General features: G+C 40.6%; 1 protein-coding gene across 1 annotated transcript in view; it reads right to left on the bottom strand.

The window, feature by feature from the left end:
- The window catches only part of lmnb1 (lamin B1), a 67,077-nt gene that overhangs the window by 21,906 nt on the left and 27,112 nt on the right, over positions 1–18,059 (bottom strand). Inside the window, exons 2-4 of the mRNA XM_033646772.2 lie at positions 12,689–12,845; positions 12,282–12,407; positions 7,490–7,660 (exon numbers count right to left, since the gene is read on the bottom strand). Of these exons, the coding sequence (XP_033502663.1) occupies positions 7,490–7,660; positions 12,282–12,407; positions 12,689–12,845 (454 nt within the window). The remainder of the gene's footprint in view (positions 1–7,489; positions 7,661–12,281; positions 12,408–12,688; positions 12,846–18,059) is intronic.

Below are 18,059 nucleotides of genomic sequence, written 5' to 3' on the forward strand. Positions count from 1 at the left end.
GATTATTTAAAGTAGTCTATCAGCATACTACAGAAACTAGAGGTCGACTGATAGTGGATTTTTAAAGGCCAATATTCTAACGGTAGTTTTTGAACAAGAATTAACATGTATTATAACCAATACATGGGCGATTCCCATGTATTGAGCCCTTTAGCAGAAACATTTCCGGATGATTTACGTTATTGTTCACTGGGGCATGGTAAATATGCTATGTTCTTTCAACACTGGATACTGTTGTTAATGTGGTAACTGGCTAACTAGCATTAAATGGTCTTCTGGTTTCCTTTTTGAATGGCAATTACAGAGGACTGCCGTCTACTGGTGTGGAATGTTATTTCCTCTCACACAGGTGCAGAATGTATGTGCTGGTTGGCCATCGGCTGTAGTCTTTCTGGTGTGTTCATGTGCAACTTTTTGGCCGAGACACAAGTGACATGAGGCAACACAATAGTCGGCTTTCATTGCCACTAGTGTTTTTGAGGTCGGCTTTGTGTGTCTAGGCCTCAACAGAAAGCATATAAATGTTATTTAATAATTTATTATTGTGTCAGTATTCTAAGCAGTTGGACCATCTGTATTTTCCTCATGATGTGATTGCTGCTAAATAATATCATCTGATCTCGTCTTAGGTTTGTTAGTTCTTTCATTTTCATATTTTGTGGGATCACATAAAAAGGCCCAATGCATATGGACTGCAAATCTGTGCTCAGAAAGATGTTGTATAACACTGTGAGCAGAAGACTCTCAGATGGAATCTCCACTGCAAACCAACTAAAGAGCTTTTAAAAATGATAAAAAGTTAGTGAATGCATTGAAGCTTCCACTGTAATTGCATTCTAGATACCAGTTGGCAGAAGTGCATCTGAACAAGAGAGAATAAATGTGTATTATGAATACTAAGCAGTATTTTAAGTTGAAGACCTTTTTTTCATTGAGCAAAACATTTATTTTTTGATGAGGAAAACTACGATGAAATGTATGTTTTGTTTTCGCTGAGAAGACAAGATGGGCTAAAGTGTTTGTGGTGGGAGCTCAGAGTCCAGTATACACAGACTCTGTGAGAGGACTTGAAACATGTTGCAGATTTAGAAAGCATTCAGGCTGAAGTTACTTTACATTTCTTAACAGTGAGATCGATAAGTCTGAGTTTAGAGTGAACCAAGGAACAAAAAGTCTATTTGGAAATAACCAATCATTCTAGAATTATTGGGGTGGTTTTGTAGGGGAGTGCATTTGCATAGGAAAAACAATAATAATCAAAGCTGAAAAACGACTGCAGCCTTAGTCAGTTACGGACCTCACCAATGCTCTTGCAGCTGAATAGGAGCAAAATTGCTGCAGCCAGGAGTGCTAGTGTTTCAACGCCGAGAGTTTTGGCAGTGTACCAACTGTTGTGTATCAGCTGCAGCATGCTAGTTGTCTCAACAGTTAGTCAGGATAGTAAGGCTCAACCATTTGTGTCAAACTGTATGTCGACAGTGTTCGGCTGAATCTGAGTATGTCTTTAGATACTAGGACTGTAAACTCCTGGTCGGTTGGTAAATTGGTTGGATGATATGCTCTTGTCCGACCAATTTCTCACTGGTCGGACAGTGTAACTGCTGGTGTTACTTCGATAAGGCCGTGTGTACAACAAAGTGTTTTTTTCCAGCTTAAAACAGCAGTAGTTGTTGTTCAGCACTAGTATTTATTGCTTATGGGGTTTTTTCCTACTGATGCCCCCTGTTTGCACTATCCCTCTGCAGTACTCCAGTTGAGGGGGGATGGCATCCCCCTTGAAATAAAAACGGTCAAAATCATCCCCCTTCTAAAACTGCCATCCTCCCTTTCCATCCCTTGTGTCACTTTTTGAATGAATGTGGTATTACTGCTATTTCAACATTTAGTTTTATCTTTGGTTTTTCGCATAGAGTAAAATACTGTGGGCGAGGGCACGCATGCAAAGCTATTTTTATATCGTATCTCAGCGAGCTGCGCCGTGGATGTTATGCCTGTGCTCTATAGAGGGCGCCCGAATGACGCATAGTGTATCCAAATTCACACCTGTTCTTCTCTATGGATTTACTCTGCAACCGTGTGTCATAGCGAGAAGCCACTCATATCACGTGAAACAGCGGAACTGCAGCTTTCTGAAAAAAAATTATAAAATTACACTAAAATGATGTATAACAAAGCTTTCATACAGCTTTGCACACACATTACTCTTGGATGGTTTACTCACGAATGCAGGGTCGCACAGAAATGCCACACATATCACATGAAAGCGCAGGACCAGAGCTAACCAATGATACCACACACATCATTGTGCTGTGATCCCATCACGCTATATATACACAGATTAAATGTCTACAAAATAAAAACCTGACAAATTTCTTTACAATCCATGATAAAGATCTTGTTATCAGTCACTTCATACAGTGAGGAATAATATTATTACTATTTTTCTATGATCTTAGATGTAAATATTGCATGTTTCTTTCAGATAAAACACATTTTTGACTTGTGAATGAGTCAATGGAATTTCTTGCAATAATGAAAAAATACTGGCAATCATGTCCGCCTGGCACAAACCACATGTTTTGGACAACTGTGAAGTGACAGAATGTCCCACCATCATGGTTCTTATATTGCCAGATTCCAGAGAGTCTCCCCTCTTCAGATATGGCAGAATGTGTCATCTTCCAACTTGCTATGGTGAGATACATGTAAAAATGTAAGAATTTAGTAACACAGATTTGTTTTTTTCATTGATATAAAAATTAATATAAAATACAGGCATATAGAAGGACATGTGGTGATGGCAAATCTGGATAGCCCAGATTGTCCTGAACCCCCCCCCCCCAAAGATATAGCATGTGTATGTAGCCTTTATAATGACTGTGATATGAGCTTAAAAGTAAAGGCAGGAAAAATACTCCAAAAAGGCCTAGGACCCAAAGGGTTAAACAGTGATATTAAAAGGAAGGTGAGAAATTATTTTCAACCCCAAAACTATTTTATCTTCAGTGTTTTTTTTTAAATCCACACTTGAATGTTGGGCATTTTCAAGAAAATATGTAGTTTTCTTAAAAATCAACTGGAAGAGTAATGTCATGTGCTTGCATAAGATTTCTGCTCAGTCATTCTAACAAAACCATAATGAGCTTGTTTTCTTCACAGAGGATAACTATAGCCAGCAAGCAAGGGCAAGAAATATTGAGAACAAAAAGCATGACTATGAAAATCTCTGGAAACTTTTATGAGATAGGGGAGAGTGGGGTAGGCGCCATAGAATTGGTCCTATGTATTTCGTGTTATTTGTATTTTTAATATATTTTTATATTTTAAGTTTCAATTTGCACTCCATGCCCCGAAGTTGGGAATTTTAACCTACAATATTTGTATTTGTATCAATAAAGATCAACATTTTCCCCAATTTCATTTTCATTTTTTTCATGATGGGGTTCTTGTTTAATTTATATGATTTAATTAATCACAATTAAAAATAACCCTTAGATACCAGTTTTGATCATATACCACTAACTGCTTTTTTTGAAAAATACACTATAATTCAATATTCTAAAAGCAAAATTGACTTTGATTATTATTAGTATCATTGGTTGACCAAAGTAGAAGAAGAACAAATGATTTTGCACTTGTCCTGTGCATTTGACCCTAACTATGTATAGCAGTGGTGCTATGGCAGACGCTCTGCGCTGTCATCAGCACAGATTATGATTTTTTTTTTTTTTTAACAACTTGAGTACTGTCCCTCTGCTGCTGTGATGTTGCAAATTTACCCGTTGTGGAAAGGATTATCTTATCTTATTCTATCCTCTGTGATGGTTGGTCTTTGTAGTATTTGTCCCACCCCTTCTTCACTGTGGTTGGACAGCTGGTGACATTGATAAGTGCAGCATTTTAGTTTCAACTCTCATTGTTAATTGTAAAAACAGATACATAATCACTTAAGACATTCGGTGTTGGATTTATCATTATGAATTTATTATATTATATTATTATTAATTCCTTTTTTTATTTATTTCAGTCTCCAAAAAGACACAGCAATCCAAGGCTGGATTACAAACCTTCTGAACGGAAGTAGCCTGAGTGTCAGACTGAAGCTCTCAAACCTTCAGTCTGACATGGCTTCCATTGAAGGCGATTTACAAGGGGGAGGGAATTTGATTTTTCCCTTACCAATCAGTAGAGATCAACGACTCACCCAGAATCTGACGTCATTAGTATCCATGCCTCCGGGGTGCCGAAAACAAGTGAGCATTGCCCGTTTAAAATGTCTCCGATAGATCACACACAAGACTTAAAATGCTATTTTAGTAGAGGCTTTACTGTCTTCACAATTTATTGTTTCTTATCTGTGAAATACAAGTAAACACAATCTTCGTTTCCACTGAGGGAAATGCTGTCGGTATACAGAAACTGACAGGAGGTCAGGGTGGGCGAGTTCAACTTTTTGTCAACAACAGGGTTGTTTTGAAAACACCCCCATTTTCACAGGTAACTTAGCCTGTCCCCCCCGCCGCAGGAAATAATGGATTAATCCTGGAAAGCTATTGATGTAGCACTTTTCTCCTTATGAAAGTAACACAGCAATTATTCGACCAATGAGAATTTGGTCGGACTAGAGCATATCGACCAAATAAATCGACTAGTCAACCAGGAGTCTAGAGCCCTAGTTCTGACAAACAAAACAGTTCGGACTTGGAGAGGATGAACTTTTCAAACTAAAGGTAGGCTCTAAAAATAAACCAACAAACAGTATTTCCCGTTGCTTCTCAGGATAGGATTGCCCATTTTCGGTTATGGCTTGTTATTTATTGTTCTGTTTTTCTTATTTGATAAGCCCTAGAACTGGGGCCTGTATCACGAAGCAGGGTTAATGTCTTAGCGAGGTAACTTCAGGGTTAACCTTGGGTTTTCGGTCTCACGAAGCCGGTTCAGTTCTTATCGGGGTAGATCACCATGGTAACTTACTCTTAACGACTATCCTGCTCTGGAGCAGGGTAAGTTCAGGGTTGAATCTGATCCTATAAAAAGCACCACCCACTGGCCAATCAGCTGTTCGGAAAAAAATGACTCTGCTGACAGAAATGCAGCCCAGTCATGATGGGAAGTTTAATTCATTTGATTGATTTTGATTTGAAAGTTTATTTTGAACATTAAAAAAGAAAAGAAAGCAACAACAACAGACAATGAAAAGATTGTTCAAAAAGGAGTGGAAAGAAGTGGAACTTTCATCCCACCCCTTCATAAGAAAGAAACTGATCATTTGCGGACACTTAATAGCACCATTAATTAGTGCCAACATTTTGTTTTGTTGGAGGAAATGATCCCTGTTAAAGATAATGGGCCTAATTGACAGCTTTGCTGCTGGAAATGTGGAAAGTAGCCTATCATGTCTACACTTCATGGTGTTTGAGGGATTTTCCTTTTTGTTTTTTAAAGAGGGACACTAGCTATATTTTTGTGCAGCTGTTAATTTCTAACACAGCTCAATATCAGGATGATTTTATTCAGACTATCAATTTGGTGTTGATATGATTTAATTGTGGCGTCAGCTTTAAGCTTTATTGTAGCATATATAACGTTATGACAAAGAAGACCAATTTATCAGACGCAATGATGTTAGACGATAATTGTAATACACGCAATTCATCTGCACAGCATTGATTTCATGGGATTCAAGGGTGTGATCAGTGTCAGATGTACAGGTACAGGTACTGTAGCTACTTGAACCAGTGATGAGTAATTTAACCTACACATAATTTTATTTTTTACCTTGTTTTGTCTTGATTTTTCCCTCTCTCCTCCTCTACTTCTTCTTTCCTTACCCGTTTTTTTTCTTCTCTATTATGTGATTTCATTGATGTTTTGACAGGGAAATTTCTTTGATAAGCTTTTAGTGGCTTCTAACCTCTCCGGCACTTTTCTTTTTTTAATCTTGTAAATTTTATACTGTCTGTGTTTAACATTATGTGCAAATAAACTAATCTAAACTAAAGCTAAACATTATTCATCCCGTTATGCGTTGCCACGCATGTTTCCTCCTCCTGCAGCTGCCACGGTGTTGGCCTTTTCTCTAATGTTGCTTTTCTCCTCCTCATATTTTAGTAGAATTAATCTCTGATCCTCACGAGAAATACTTTTTTTTTCCCCTCACATATGGCGCTCTGTGAGGACGCTCAGTGACGCTGCACTTCTCTCATGATTGTGATTGGTCTGCTGCGTGCGCGTTCACGGCTCTTGATAAAGCAACCCTGGGTTGAGTTACCGAGTTGATATCCAGCGTCGTGATACCGATTATCCTGATTACCATTGTTAGGGTTAGTCTACCCAGCATAGGTCTGGGTAACCCAGGAATGGTTGATCTCGCTTTGTGATACAGGCCCCAGGATGTTGTAGAGCTGTGCTTTTAATTTATTTGATTTATGTTGACAGGTTCTAAAAATAAACCATCAGACAGTACCCGTTGCGGTCTGAGGATACGCTGGGTAGCACACATTTTCGTTACTGCCGTTGTTATTGTTACTTTTTTGAAAGTGGACTGTAGCCCACAGACAATTTGTTGTTATTTTATTCTGTTTGGTTGACGGCTGTATTTGTGTATTTGTTAATAAAAGTTGTTAATGTTGTACATATTTTGTTGTTATTTTTTCAGTATTCTTAGGCCTACATAATGCTTGCTATTCTGTTTCTGAACGGTATAGGCGCAAGCCGACATTTTGGCGACTCCCTCTGAGCCCTTCAAAGTGATTTTTAATTAGTCACGGTAATACCGTAGTCCCCGGGAAAATGTGGCGAAGGTTTAACGGTATCAAAATTTGGATACCGCCCAACTCTAACCGAGGCCTTGTTGGAGTAGCACGAAGGCTAATGTTAGCTACTGGGCTATAAATAGTAAGTCTCTCTCTTGCATGCAGCATTACAGAGATATTTAACGTTGAAAACACTGTTGTATAGGACACCGTCAAACCCAGAGTTACCTTCTATAGTGTCCAGTATGTGGGATTTTTATCAACAGTCTTGTTCAACGCTTTGGTGGGGAGACAAATGCTTGCACGCATTTCAACTGGATGCTTGCAGCGATAGTGCGTTTTTTATTTTCAGATAACATTACAGCGGACATCCTATTTTTTTTTCACATGAGGCATTCCATTTGCCCAACCACTAAGTTAATAACTTGCCCTGGGCAAGTTACTTTGGTGGGCACACAATGCCACCAGGTAGACTGCACTCTGTGCACTGTGGTGATTTAGTTATTCTGAAAATAAGGCACAGACCCAATCTATTGGTTTAAGAGTTGGTAGAATTTCAGTCAACCAAGATTTTCTTTGGTTGATTACAGCACTAGATTGTAAATCACTCCTCCTGTCCCAGCAGGTATGGACAAGTTTTTTATTTTTTATTTTAGTGAGCTCTTTCACAATGGATTATGTAATTGGGGAATATGTACCAAGACAGTGTATGCGCTGACAGTGTGTGTTAATACTTTGGCCGTGTAGGTGCTCTCCATGTTGTCCTTGTAGATCTTGATCTGCTCCTCATTCTGAGCCCTCATGTCAGCCAGGGCCTGACTCAGTTTGTATTCGTACTCCTCCTTCCGTCCAGAGTCCACCTCCACCAGTCGGGTCTCATACCGCTGCCGGGCCTCCTTCACTTCCTATAGCACAGCAAACAGTCAGCAAGGAATACCTTTATTTTCCCTGAGGGGCAATCTGTTGTTCAGCCAGAAGGAATCACACAACCAACAGACAAACATTAAACAATCTATACAAATACAAAACAATATAAAGATCACATTGAGCTATTTCAAAGGCCACAGAAAGCATGGACACATTAAATATTAAGTCTACTGGTCCTGCAAGTTGGTAGACTGTATCTGCTGACGGACAGAAGGAACTCCTTGGACAGGGTGTTGTGGGTCAGCCAGGATCGACTGGGCAGTCTCCAGTCCTAACCTGACTGGTAGCTGGAGAGGTGCCAGTTCACCTCCTGGGCACTGCCGAGGTGCCCCTGAGCAAGGCACCGAACCCCCCAACCGCTCAGAGCGCCTGTCATGGGCAGCCCACTCTGACATCTCTCCACTTAGTGCATGTATAGGTAAAGTTTGTGCATGTGTGTGTTCGGACTTGTGTGTAATTGACAAACAGAGTGAAAAATTGAATTTCCCCTATATATATATATATATATATATATATATATATACAGTACAGGCCAAAAGTTTGGACACACCTTCTCATTCAATGCGTTTTCTTTATTTTCATGACTATTTACATTGTAGATTCTCACTGAAGGCATCAAAACTATGAATGAACACATGTGGAGTTATGTATTTAACAAAAAAAGGTGAAATAACTGAAAACATGTTTTATATTCTAGTTTCTTCAAAATAGCCACTCTTTGCTCTGATTACTGCTTTGCACACTCTTGGCATTCTCTCCATGAGCTTCAAGAGGTAGTCACCTGAAATGGTTTCCACTTCACAGGTGTGCCTTATCAGGGTTAATTAGTGGAATTTCTTGCTTTATCAATGGGGTTGGGACCATCAGTTGTGTTGTGCAGAAGTCAGGTTAATACACAGCCGACAGCCCTATTGGACAACTGTTAAAATTCATATTATGGCAAGAACCAATCAGCTAACTAAAGAAAAATGAGTGGCCATCATTACTTTAAGAAATGAAGGTCAGTCAGTCCGGAAAATTGCAAAAACTTTAAATGTGTCCCCAAGTGGAGTCGCAAAAACCATCAAGCGCTACAACGAAACTGGCACACATGAGGACCGACCCAGGAAAGGAAGACCAAGAGTCACCTCTGCTTCTGAGGATAAGTTCATCCGAGTCACCAGCCTCAGAAATGGCAAGTTAACAGCAGCTCAGATCAGAGACCAGATGAATGCCACACAGAGTTCTAGCAGCAGACCCATCTCTAGAACAACTGTTAAGAGGAGACTGCGCCAATCAGGCCTTCATGGTCAAATAGCTGCTAGGAAACCACTGCTAAGGAGAGGCAACAAGCAGAAGAGATTTGTTTGGGCCAAGAAACACAAGGAATGGACATTAGACCAGTGGAAATCTGTGCTTTGGTCTGATGAGTCCAAATTTGAGATCTTTGGTTCCAACCGCCGTGTCTTTGTGAGACGCAGAAAAGGTGAACGCATGGATTCCACATGCCTGGTTCCCACTGTGAAGCATGGAGGAGGAGGTGTGATGGTGTGGGGGTGTTTTGCTGGTGACACTGTTGGGGATTTATTCAAAATTGAAGGCACACTGAACCAGCATGGCTACCACAGCATCCTGCAGCGACATGCCATCCCATCCGGTTTGCGTTTAGTTGGACGATCATTTATTTTTCAACAGGACAATGACCCCAAACACACCTCCAGGCTGTGTAAGGGCTATTTGACCAAGAAGGAGAGTGATGGAGTGCTGCGGCAGATGACCTGGCCTCCACAGTCACCGGACCTGAACCCAATCGAGATGGTTTGGGGTGAGCTGGACCGCAGAGTGAAGGCAAAGGGGCCAACAAGTGCTAAACACCTCTGGGAACTCCTTCAAGACTGTTGGAAAACCATTTCAGGTGACTACCTCTTGAAGCTCATGGAGAGAATGCCAAGAGTGTGCAAAGCAGTAATCAGAGCAAAGGGTGGCTATTTTGAAGAAAGTAGAATATAAAACATGTTTTCAGTTATTTCACCTTTTTTTGTTAAGTACATAACTCCACATGTGTTCATTCATAGTTTTGATGCCTTCAGTGAGAATCTACAATGTAAATAGTCATGAAAATAAAGAAAACGCATTGAATGAGAAGGTGTGTCCAAACTTTTGGCCTGTACTGTATATATATATATATATATATATATATATATATATATATATAAATAACAATAATAATACTAAGAAAATAAATTCTACTGCACTTTCAGATTTTGGGATGATGTATTGTATGTACATTAGGGATGGGCAAACGATCAAAATTCATTATTCGATCATCAAAAAAAATTAAGTATTTCAAAAGAGAGAAAAGACAGCGCAGCTGCCCCAGTTTTGAGCTTCAATCCCCCAGGCCAAAGAGGAAGAATGGCGCGCATGTGCAGTTCACCCCTGGGTGTTTACAACTGTTGCCAGCCAGGGGTTACAGGCTTCAGTTTTCAGCGAAACCTCCGTCTTTCAATGACAGTGTTCTCAGAGGCCTCAAGGGAAGCCGCCGAGGCTTTGGAGAGTGATGAGAGCCTCTGTCTGTTTATGATTTTTTGCCTGGCATAGGTCCGGCGGGGGGTCTCGTAGGCATGGCGGCTCGCCCATCCCTAATGTACGTAGTTGATATCCTTGGTTGGGCTATAAACTATGTATGGTAATTAACAGCTGAGAATGGATACCGTGGTTATGCAAGGCATGTTGTTTCTTCAATCATGCTAATTAGTAGTTTTAACAACAAAGGCAAATAACAGGCAGAAGAGAAAACAGGGCATCTGCTTAGCCAACTGGAGTGATTAAAAAATTTGGTTTTGATAGTGATCGCCTTGAGAATTATATTTTCCATTCCAGTTCTAATGAATCTTTTAGATGATTAGTAAGTAACTGTGGTAGACCATATTTTTTTTATTTCTTATTTAACCTTTACTTCTCTTTTGATTCTCTGTTTCATCAGCTTGTACACTCTTTATTGTGCTTATAATGTCTTCTTGTTGGTTCACTTTATTTTGTGTTTGGCTGTAATGGCTTTATTTTATTATAAAAACTTGAACCACACAACTGCACCAATTTTGTGAACACTAAAGTAGCTACAATAAAAATACATGTGACGAGAAAGAGTGTGGAGAATGATCAAAGTCGTGTTCACTATTCTGCAGATTAACTACTTGAATTCAGACAACTGATAAATCAGTCAGACAGCCTGCTAAGACATACAATGATTCTGCATCAGTATCATTAACCTTAAAGTTACAATGTGTAATTTACGTGGTTGTTTATTAGCAAATATCAACTATTGCTTTCATAAATATATATTTACTAAAGTGTAATGCAATTCACATACAAATGGAAGCTTTCTCATAGGCTTAGAATGATTTCTCTATATATAAACACAGGCAGGGCGCGGTCTGCTGGAGGCTGCCCTCTTGCGTCGCCATATTTGAATACAGTTGAAAGGGATATACGCGCTTCGCCTTCCGCGTTTACCTAGAACTTGCCGTCACTGGAGACAGAGAAGGTGAAGATCAATCCGGGGCGCTTCTGCGTGACCCTGCTTTGTACTTTTATGATTCTGTCGCACTTTAAATGGAGGACCACACATATGTTTTGCCCCGTAAGAGGGAAACCACACCACCAAATAAAAGAAAAAGATCAAATAAGTGAGGACGGGACAAAACACGAGTGAATATCGGCGTTGCTTATTCCAGGTGGAAAGAACTCCTGCAGGAGAAGGATTTCACAAGGGATGCGGAGGTTGCCTGCTTTTTGCTAGACAGGTAATTCAATTTGATATTTTAAAGTCATTTTGGCTTCATGTTTGCAACTACTTTTCCCTCTCGTCCAAGTTCCGAGTGACAGCTACGTTTATGTGCTAACGTTATCCTAGCCTTGGCTAAGGTTTTCCCAGAGCTACAGCTAAATGGTTAGCCTAGCCTACAGCCTAATCTGTTGATTCCTTTCGTGCTGCCGCTAAGGCTGCCACCCTCTCCTCCTCCTCTTCCCTCTGGGTAGCCGAGATACTACCTCCTCACTTGGCCGTTCCTGCACCGTCTCTACCCCCTTGCCCCCTTACTCTCCCTGGTCTTCCTCCTCTCCCTCTCCCTCTTCCTCTTCCTCCTCTCCCTGTGTCCTGTGGAACAACACTCTGGAAAGGCATATATTATAATCATACCAACCTATATTTTCCGCACTGTGCCGTGACTATCACATAAAACATGTTATTTTAGCATTACTGTGCTAATGTTTGCTCGTGTTACCAAAACAATTAGAAATAAAACACTCCTAACATATATCTCACAGATAACCTATATCTCACTGGTAAGCTATAACATATCGTAACATGGTTTAGATTCCTAAATAAATATTCACCTCGTCGCTAGATACTCCTGAAAAACTCGAAAAACTCGTGGATGATGCCATTTCTGCTGTCTGCGCAAGGCTTTTTGTCCTACGTGGCCACTGTCACTTACACGACGGGAGGGGTTAGTGAGTGAGCGTGAGTGAGCGCTGCAATCTAGAATTTGACCACTGATGTCACTGTTACTCATCATTTTTACACACTGAGGCTTTAATAAAATGTCAGATTCTGACCTCCTCTTGCATGCTCTTACGGAAGATCATTTCCTCTGTCAGACTCTGGCAGCGGTTTTCTAAGTCGATGCGCAGGAGCATCTCATCTGCAAGGTGCTTCTTGGCCTGAGCAAGACCTGTATCCAGCTGACAACACACAAAAACAACAGGTATTGCTTTGAGAATAAGTATAGATTAATGGACACGGCTTAGGAAGTCAAGAAGAGCTCAAGAGAAAAAAAAAAGCCATAAAAACATGAGAGGCAATCAACATGTAGTTGAAGTACAAGATTCAGAAAAATGAGGATACTATTGAAAAATAAACTTTTGTTTTTATCAAGCACAGTTGACCTCTTTGCATCACTCCTTAAATGGTCAAAGAAATATCTTTCTAGTCTCATAATATACATATTACAGTAGTGCTGTACCTCCTGCAGCTGTTCTCGCAGGTCAGCCAGTTTGGCCTCCAGGCCTCTGGTCTCAGACAGCGCTGTAGCCAGCATGGCCTCTTTGGAGTTCATCTGAGCCTCCAAATCCAGCAGCTTCGCCTGGGCTCCTGCTGCCTCAGAGTCCCTCTTGTTGCAGCTAGGAGGAGGATGACAAGGCATGGTAAGTGCATGTGGATGACAGCGGACTGAAAAGATGGCAGTGCTGAGAAAGGACAAATAGACCAAATGGTGCAAACTTGTCACATGAAAAGCTACATCAGTAACATCAGTTTGCTAAAATTAGAACCCTGACATCTAGTTACCGTTTGGTGACATACATTTATAATTTATCTTCACGTGGTGTGAGGGTGGTGTGTTTTTTTCCAGTATGCTGCATTAATAAAAGATACAGATGCACTAGGGCTGGCCGGTATGACCTAAAATTTATATCACGCTATAAATCGAATCCCTTCACGGTAACGGTATATATCGCGGTATAAATTTAAGTGTAAAAGTTATAATAGAAGTGTTTCTGAATGGGTTTTGTAGTCCCTTAGCAAAGCTAAATTGATGAAAAAAACAACAACAACAAAAGCAAAGATATAATGTATTTTTTAGAGCATTTATTGTGCAGAATGTAGAAAAACTCAAAACTCAAAATTAAAACCCAGTACTCTATGGTGCAAAATGTCCCCTGGGATCTATATCAAAAGGTAATTTCCTTCTTTTAGCAAAATCCTAAATGACTGAGTTGTGTTTTTTCCACCTGGACCTTTATGCTCTGCCATTTCTCCTCTAATCATCACGCTGTAACCTGTGACAGGCTGCTATGATACCACAACTATCACACATTCACATATGGAGTTTTTTGTGGAGCCCCTAGCGTCACATAGGTTTACATTACCAAAGGTTTATGACAAACTCTCTTGCCGAAAACCAACTCCGGTGTGCGCACGGCGAGAGAGGAGAGGGAGAGACGCTTTGCTGCTGCCAGAGGAGACACTGAATGAGTTCCCTCTGAGCGGTAAGTCGCTAAAAGAGTCTGAGAAGTCTGGGGCTGTTCATAAAACATTAACTCACTCACTCACAAGTTCTCCAGCAACACATGTTGCATGTGCAACGCTAAATCACAGATGTGAACCAGCTCCTCTTGCTCCGCTGTCTCTGTGCTCGCAGCCATTTTCACACTGAGGCAGGTGCGATGACGTCAAAGACGATAGGACGGTAGAGCGCAAATCTCTACCGTGGGCCAAATTTATATCATTTCTACCGTCTACTGCATATACCGTGCAGCCCTAAGATGCACCTACAGCCAATGCTAAAGTGCTTGTAGACTCCAAATAAGAGGGATTCTCTCTACTGGCTGTGTGTGGTGACCATCTCGGCCTTACTGATTACGTGTACATGCATATGGCTAATAAAAATGAATATAGATAGATAGATAAAGATAGATAAAACTTTATTATCCACCGTAGTGGAAATTTGTCTTTGGCCTCTCCAGACACCAAACTACACAAGACAAAGCCAAGACACTCATCAAGACACACAACAGAAAGGAAAAGAAAAGTAAAGTTGAGTAAAGTTGTTGTGTAAATAGCAAAAAAAAAAAATACAAATAAAATAAAAAACAGCAACAGCAGGTACAATCATGTTATGTTCAGAGCATGTATGGCATGTGGAATCAAAGATTTCTTATATATGTTCCGGCTCGCCCTCAGGACTCTGAATCTGCGGCTGGATGGATGCAGTTCAAACTCTGAGTGTAAGGGGTGTAAAGTATCCCCAGATATCTGTCTGGCCTTCCTGACAACTGCCCCATTGAACAGCTCACCAAGTTGAAGTTGTGGCTTACCAACCACCTTCCCTTCCTCAATTTTCACAATTGAGGAAAGCTTGTTTTTCTGCTTCACATTTAGATTCCCATACCAAGCAGCTATATTAAACTGCAAGATGCTTTCCACGAGACCTCTGTATGCCATTTCCAATATGTGACTGCTTACACCAAAGCTCTTCAATTTCCTAATTAAAAACAGTCGCTGATTTGCTCTCTTAAAAATGCTATCTGAGTGCTCATTAAAACTCAAGGTGCGACCAATGATTGTACCCAAATACTTAAAATGATCGACAACCTCCACAGGCTGGTTGTTAAGCACAACAGGGGTAACATTAGTAACTCCCTTAGTATGTACTACAAGTTCTTTTGTTTTGGCCACATTAATTTCCAAATAACTGGCCTGGCACCAGTCCTGCAATTCTGAAACATATCTAAAATAAGCTTCCTCGTGTGTTGGGTTAGTTTCTGATATAAGCCCAACCAAGGCCATGTCATCTGCATATTTAAACAGTTGAACATTTTTGTCATTCACAGCGAAGGCATTAATGTAGATGGAAAACAACCAAGGTGACAGCACACAGCCCTGGGGTGCTCCAGTATTTAAAACCAGCTTATCTGAGTAGACCCCATTCATAAAAACCCTCTGAGGGCGGTCAGTTAAAAAACATCTAATCCAGTGAATCAGTCCGCCATTCACATTCATCATAAAAAGTCATTCTAAAAGAGCAGCAATTTGCATAGTATTAAAAGCAGAACTAAAACCAATAAAAAGAACCCAGGCCAGTGTATCTGGCTGTTGCAGATGTTTGGCTATATAGTCCACCGGGGTAACAGCTGCATCTTCTGTGCCCCTATGTGATCTGTAGGCAAGGTAGGCAAGGGGTCAAGTTGGTCACTGACATGGAGCATCAGATGGTTGCTGACCACTCTCTCCATGCACTTAGCTAAAAGTGGAGTGAGTGCCACCGGTCTAAAATCCTTAAGAGCCGTGGCCCTGGAGATTTTAGGTACAGGTATTATTGTGGATTTTTTCCATTGGTTAGGAAAGATGCAATAATTCAGCAAGGTCTAAAACAGCTGAGTGACAACCCCCTTAAGCTGTTGATAGCATGATTTAAGCACCCTACCTCTGAGGCCATTGGGCCCAGGTGCTTTGTTAGGTTTGATTTTGGAGAGACATCTGCCTACTTCTTCCTCAGAAAGCTGGATAGGGTCATAGCTTCCTATCTGTTCACAGACAGTACTGCAGCCTGCTTTAGGGTCTCTTACATCAAACCTACCATAAAAGGTGTTCAGATCATTAACAAATCTGCTGCAATCTGCCATATTTACCCTTTGTTTTTCCTGTTCCCTGCCCATCATGACATTTAGTTCCTCCCAAGCTTGTTTTGCATTGGCTGAACAGAACCTTTACTCTATTTTATTCTTAACCTCTTACACTCCACCCCTATTTTGTAGTAAAAATGCCTAAAATGACATACCCAAATTAAAATGACTGTGGTGTCTGAACCGCTCTGACTACATGCATGCATGAGGTCTTGCCAGAAAGAAAACTCCCTGAAGTTTCTTGTGAAAGTGTCAGAAACACTCTAGGTGATACAGAGACAGAGTAATGTGCCTCTAAAGTCAGTAAAAAATTGAAGATTTTGCCTAAAATAAAATAAAAAATGTGTTTCAGGATGAGTAACTGTCTGTGGCTTTATCTGAGCAGGTAAATGACACAGTGGGGCTGTAGGCACACTATCAACATTTGTTTTAAATTTGAAGAAGACTGCTCAAAGTATGACCATTCTACAGTGTTTTTTCCATGAAAAGATCCAGGCAGCGCTCAAATGACAAGAACGCTCACTCGGCTTCAAAACAGTACTATCAGTGATCAAACAACACTCAGCCAGCTTCAAACATTGCACCTTATTGAAATCATGTGTGATTATGATAGCTGATGTTGTTTATGACACAGAAACACCATAAAATATCACCAAATAAAGCCGTATGAAACGTGAAAGTTACGATCCCACTTTCTAGACGGTATATCCTGTTTACAAGTGGTTTTTCACAGATTTTCAAGCATGGAGGCAGTTTTGCACTTCACAGTTGGACAAGTCCGTGTGAAACCTCAGGTACTGTGGGCCTACGACGAACACGATTCAAGTGTGTTCGATTGTGGTACACACAGGAAGCACCGTCATATGCACATGACGACAGGAGGGGACGGCGGTGCGTGAATGGATTTACCCCTCCCACTTGTGGTAGTATTACTGATATTTCTTATCCCGTGCGAATTGGCCATTAATATTACTGATGTCCTGTGGTAAAATGACATTATCCCACGTGCCCATGTAAAACTAATCCCGCCCGAATAGTGCTTTTGTTGGGATAATAGTGTCCTCACAGAACTTAATGTAACTTGTGATTGTGTCTGTCAGTTCATGTGGATCAGCGCATGCGTCAGAAAACACGCTCTAGTCCGTGGTGTCAAAACAATGTCTGAGCTCCTCGTCCCCATCCTCAGACCATTGCTGTAAAGTTTTTAGACGAGGTTCCTCACGTTTGACTTTCTGTCTGTATTTCGCGAGGAGATGGATAACATTGTGATCCGACTTTCCAAGAGGAGGCAGGCTCGCTGACTTGTATGCATCAGGGATATTCCCGAAGCACTGGTCCAGTATGCGAGTGGAGCGAGTGGGCGTGGTTACATACTGCTGCAGAGTTGGGAGATGCGGTGACAGCTGACAGGTGGGTAGAACGGTCTGAAAAAAACAGACAGCAGCTCATAGTCTCTAGTGCACAGTCTCTGGAGCACTTTGAATTATATATATATATATACATATATATATATATATATATGCTCTTAAAACTATATTATATATATTATATATATATATATATGCTCTTAAAACTATATTCACAACTGGGATTCATTTATTTATGAAAATTCCCTTTTGATTCTTTAGTCCATAGGGGTCCACTGACCAAAAGGACTATTAGTAGGAATGGACATATGTTTGGATTTTATGATTACTTAAGAGGTAAGGAATCCTTACCTTTTTTTTCCCATCTCTCATTTATCTGAATCTGAATGAATTACTGTCTTCTTTGGTGCTCATGGTTTCAGTAAAATGAACAAAACAACTGAATTGTGGAGAATCAAACTGAGCTAACTATGTGTGTACTGTGCTGACCAAAGTTTAAACATTTATGTCCAAGATAGCGCCACCTGAGTGGCAGCCTGTTATCGTAGCTCCGACCCCTTTCTGTCCTTAAAGTGTGTTTTTTTTTTCCTTCACCGTTCTCACTTGTTCGTGTTCAACAACGGATGTTTTTTGCTTATTATTCACTTCTGGACTGTTTAAAGCGACCTCTGGAGACTCATTCAGCCACAGCTCGATTGTTTACACCCGTGATCAGCTGTTGGCACCTTGCCACACTTGTGTACTCCCCAACGAGAGACCGGAGATCCCCAAGGAGTTAAGGAGAAGGAGGCAGGAGTGTACCAGGAGTGCTTATCAATCAATCAATCAATTTTATTTATAAAGC

Source organism: Epinephelus lanceolatus, chromosome 19 (assembly GCF_041903045.1).
Source record: "Epinephelus lanceolatus isolate andai-2023 chromosome 19, ASM4190304v1, whole genome shotgun sequence".
NCBI classification, from domain to species: Eukaryota; Metazoa; Chordata; class Actinopteri; order Perciformes; family Serranidae; genus Epinephelus; species Epinephelus lanceolatus.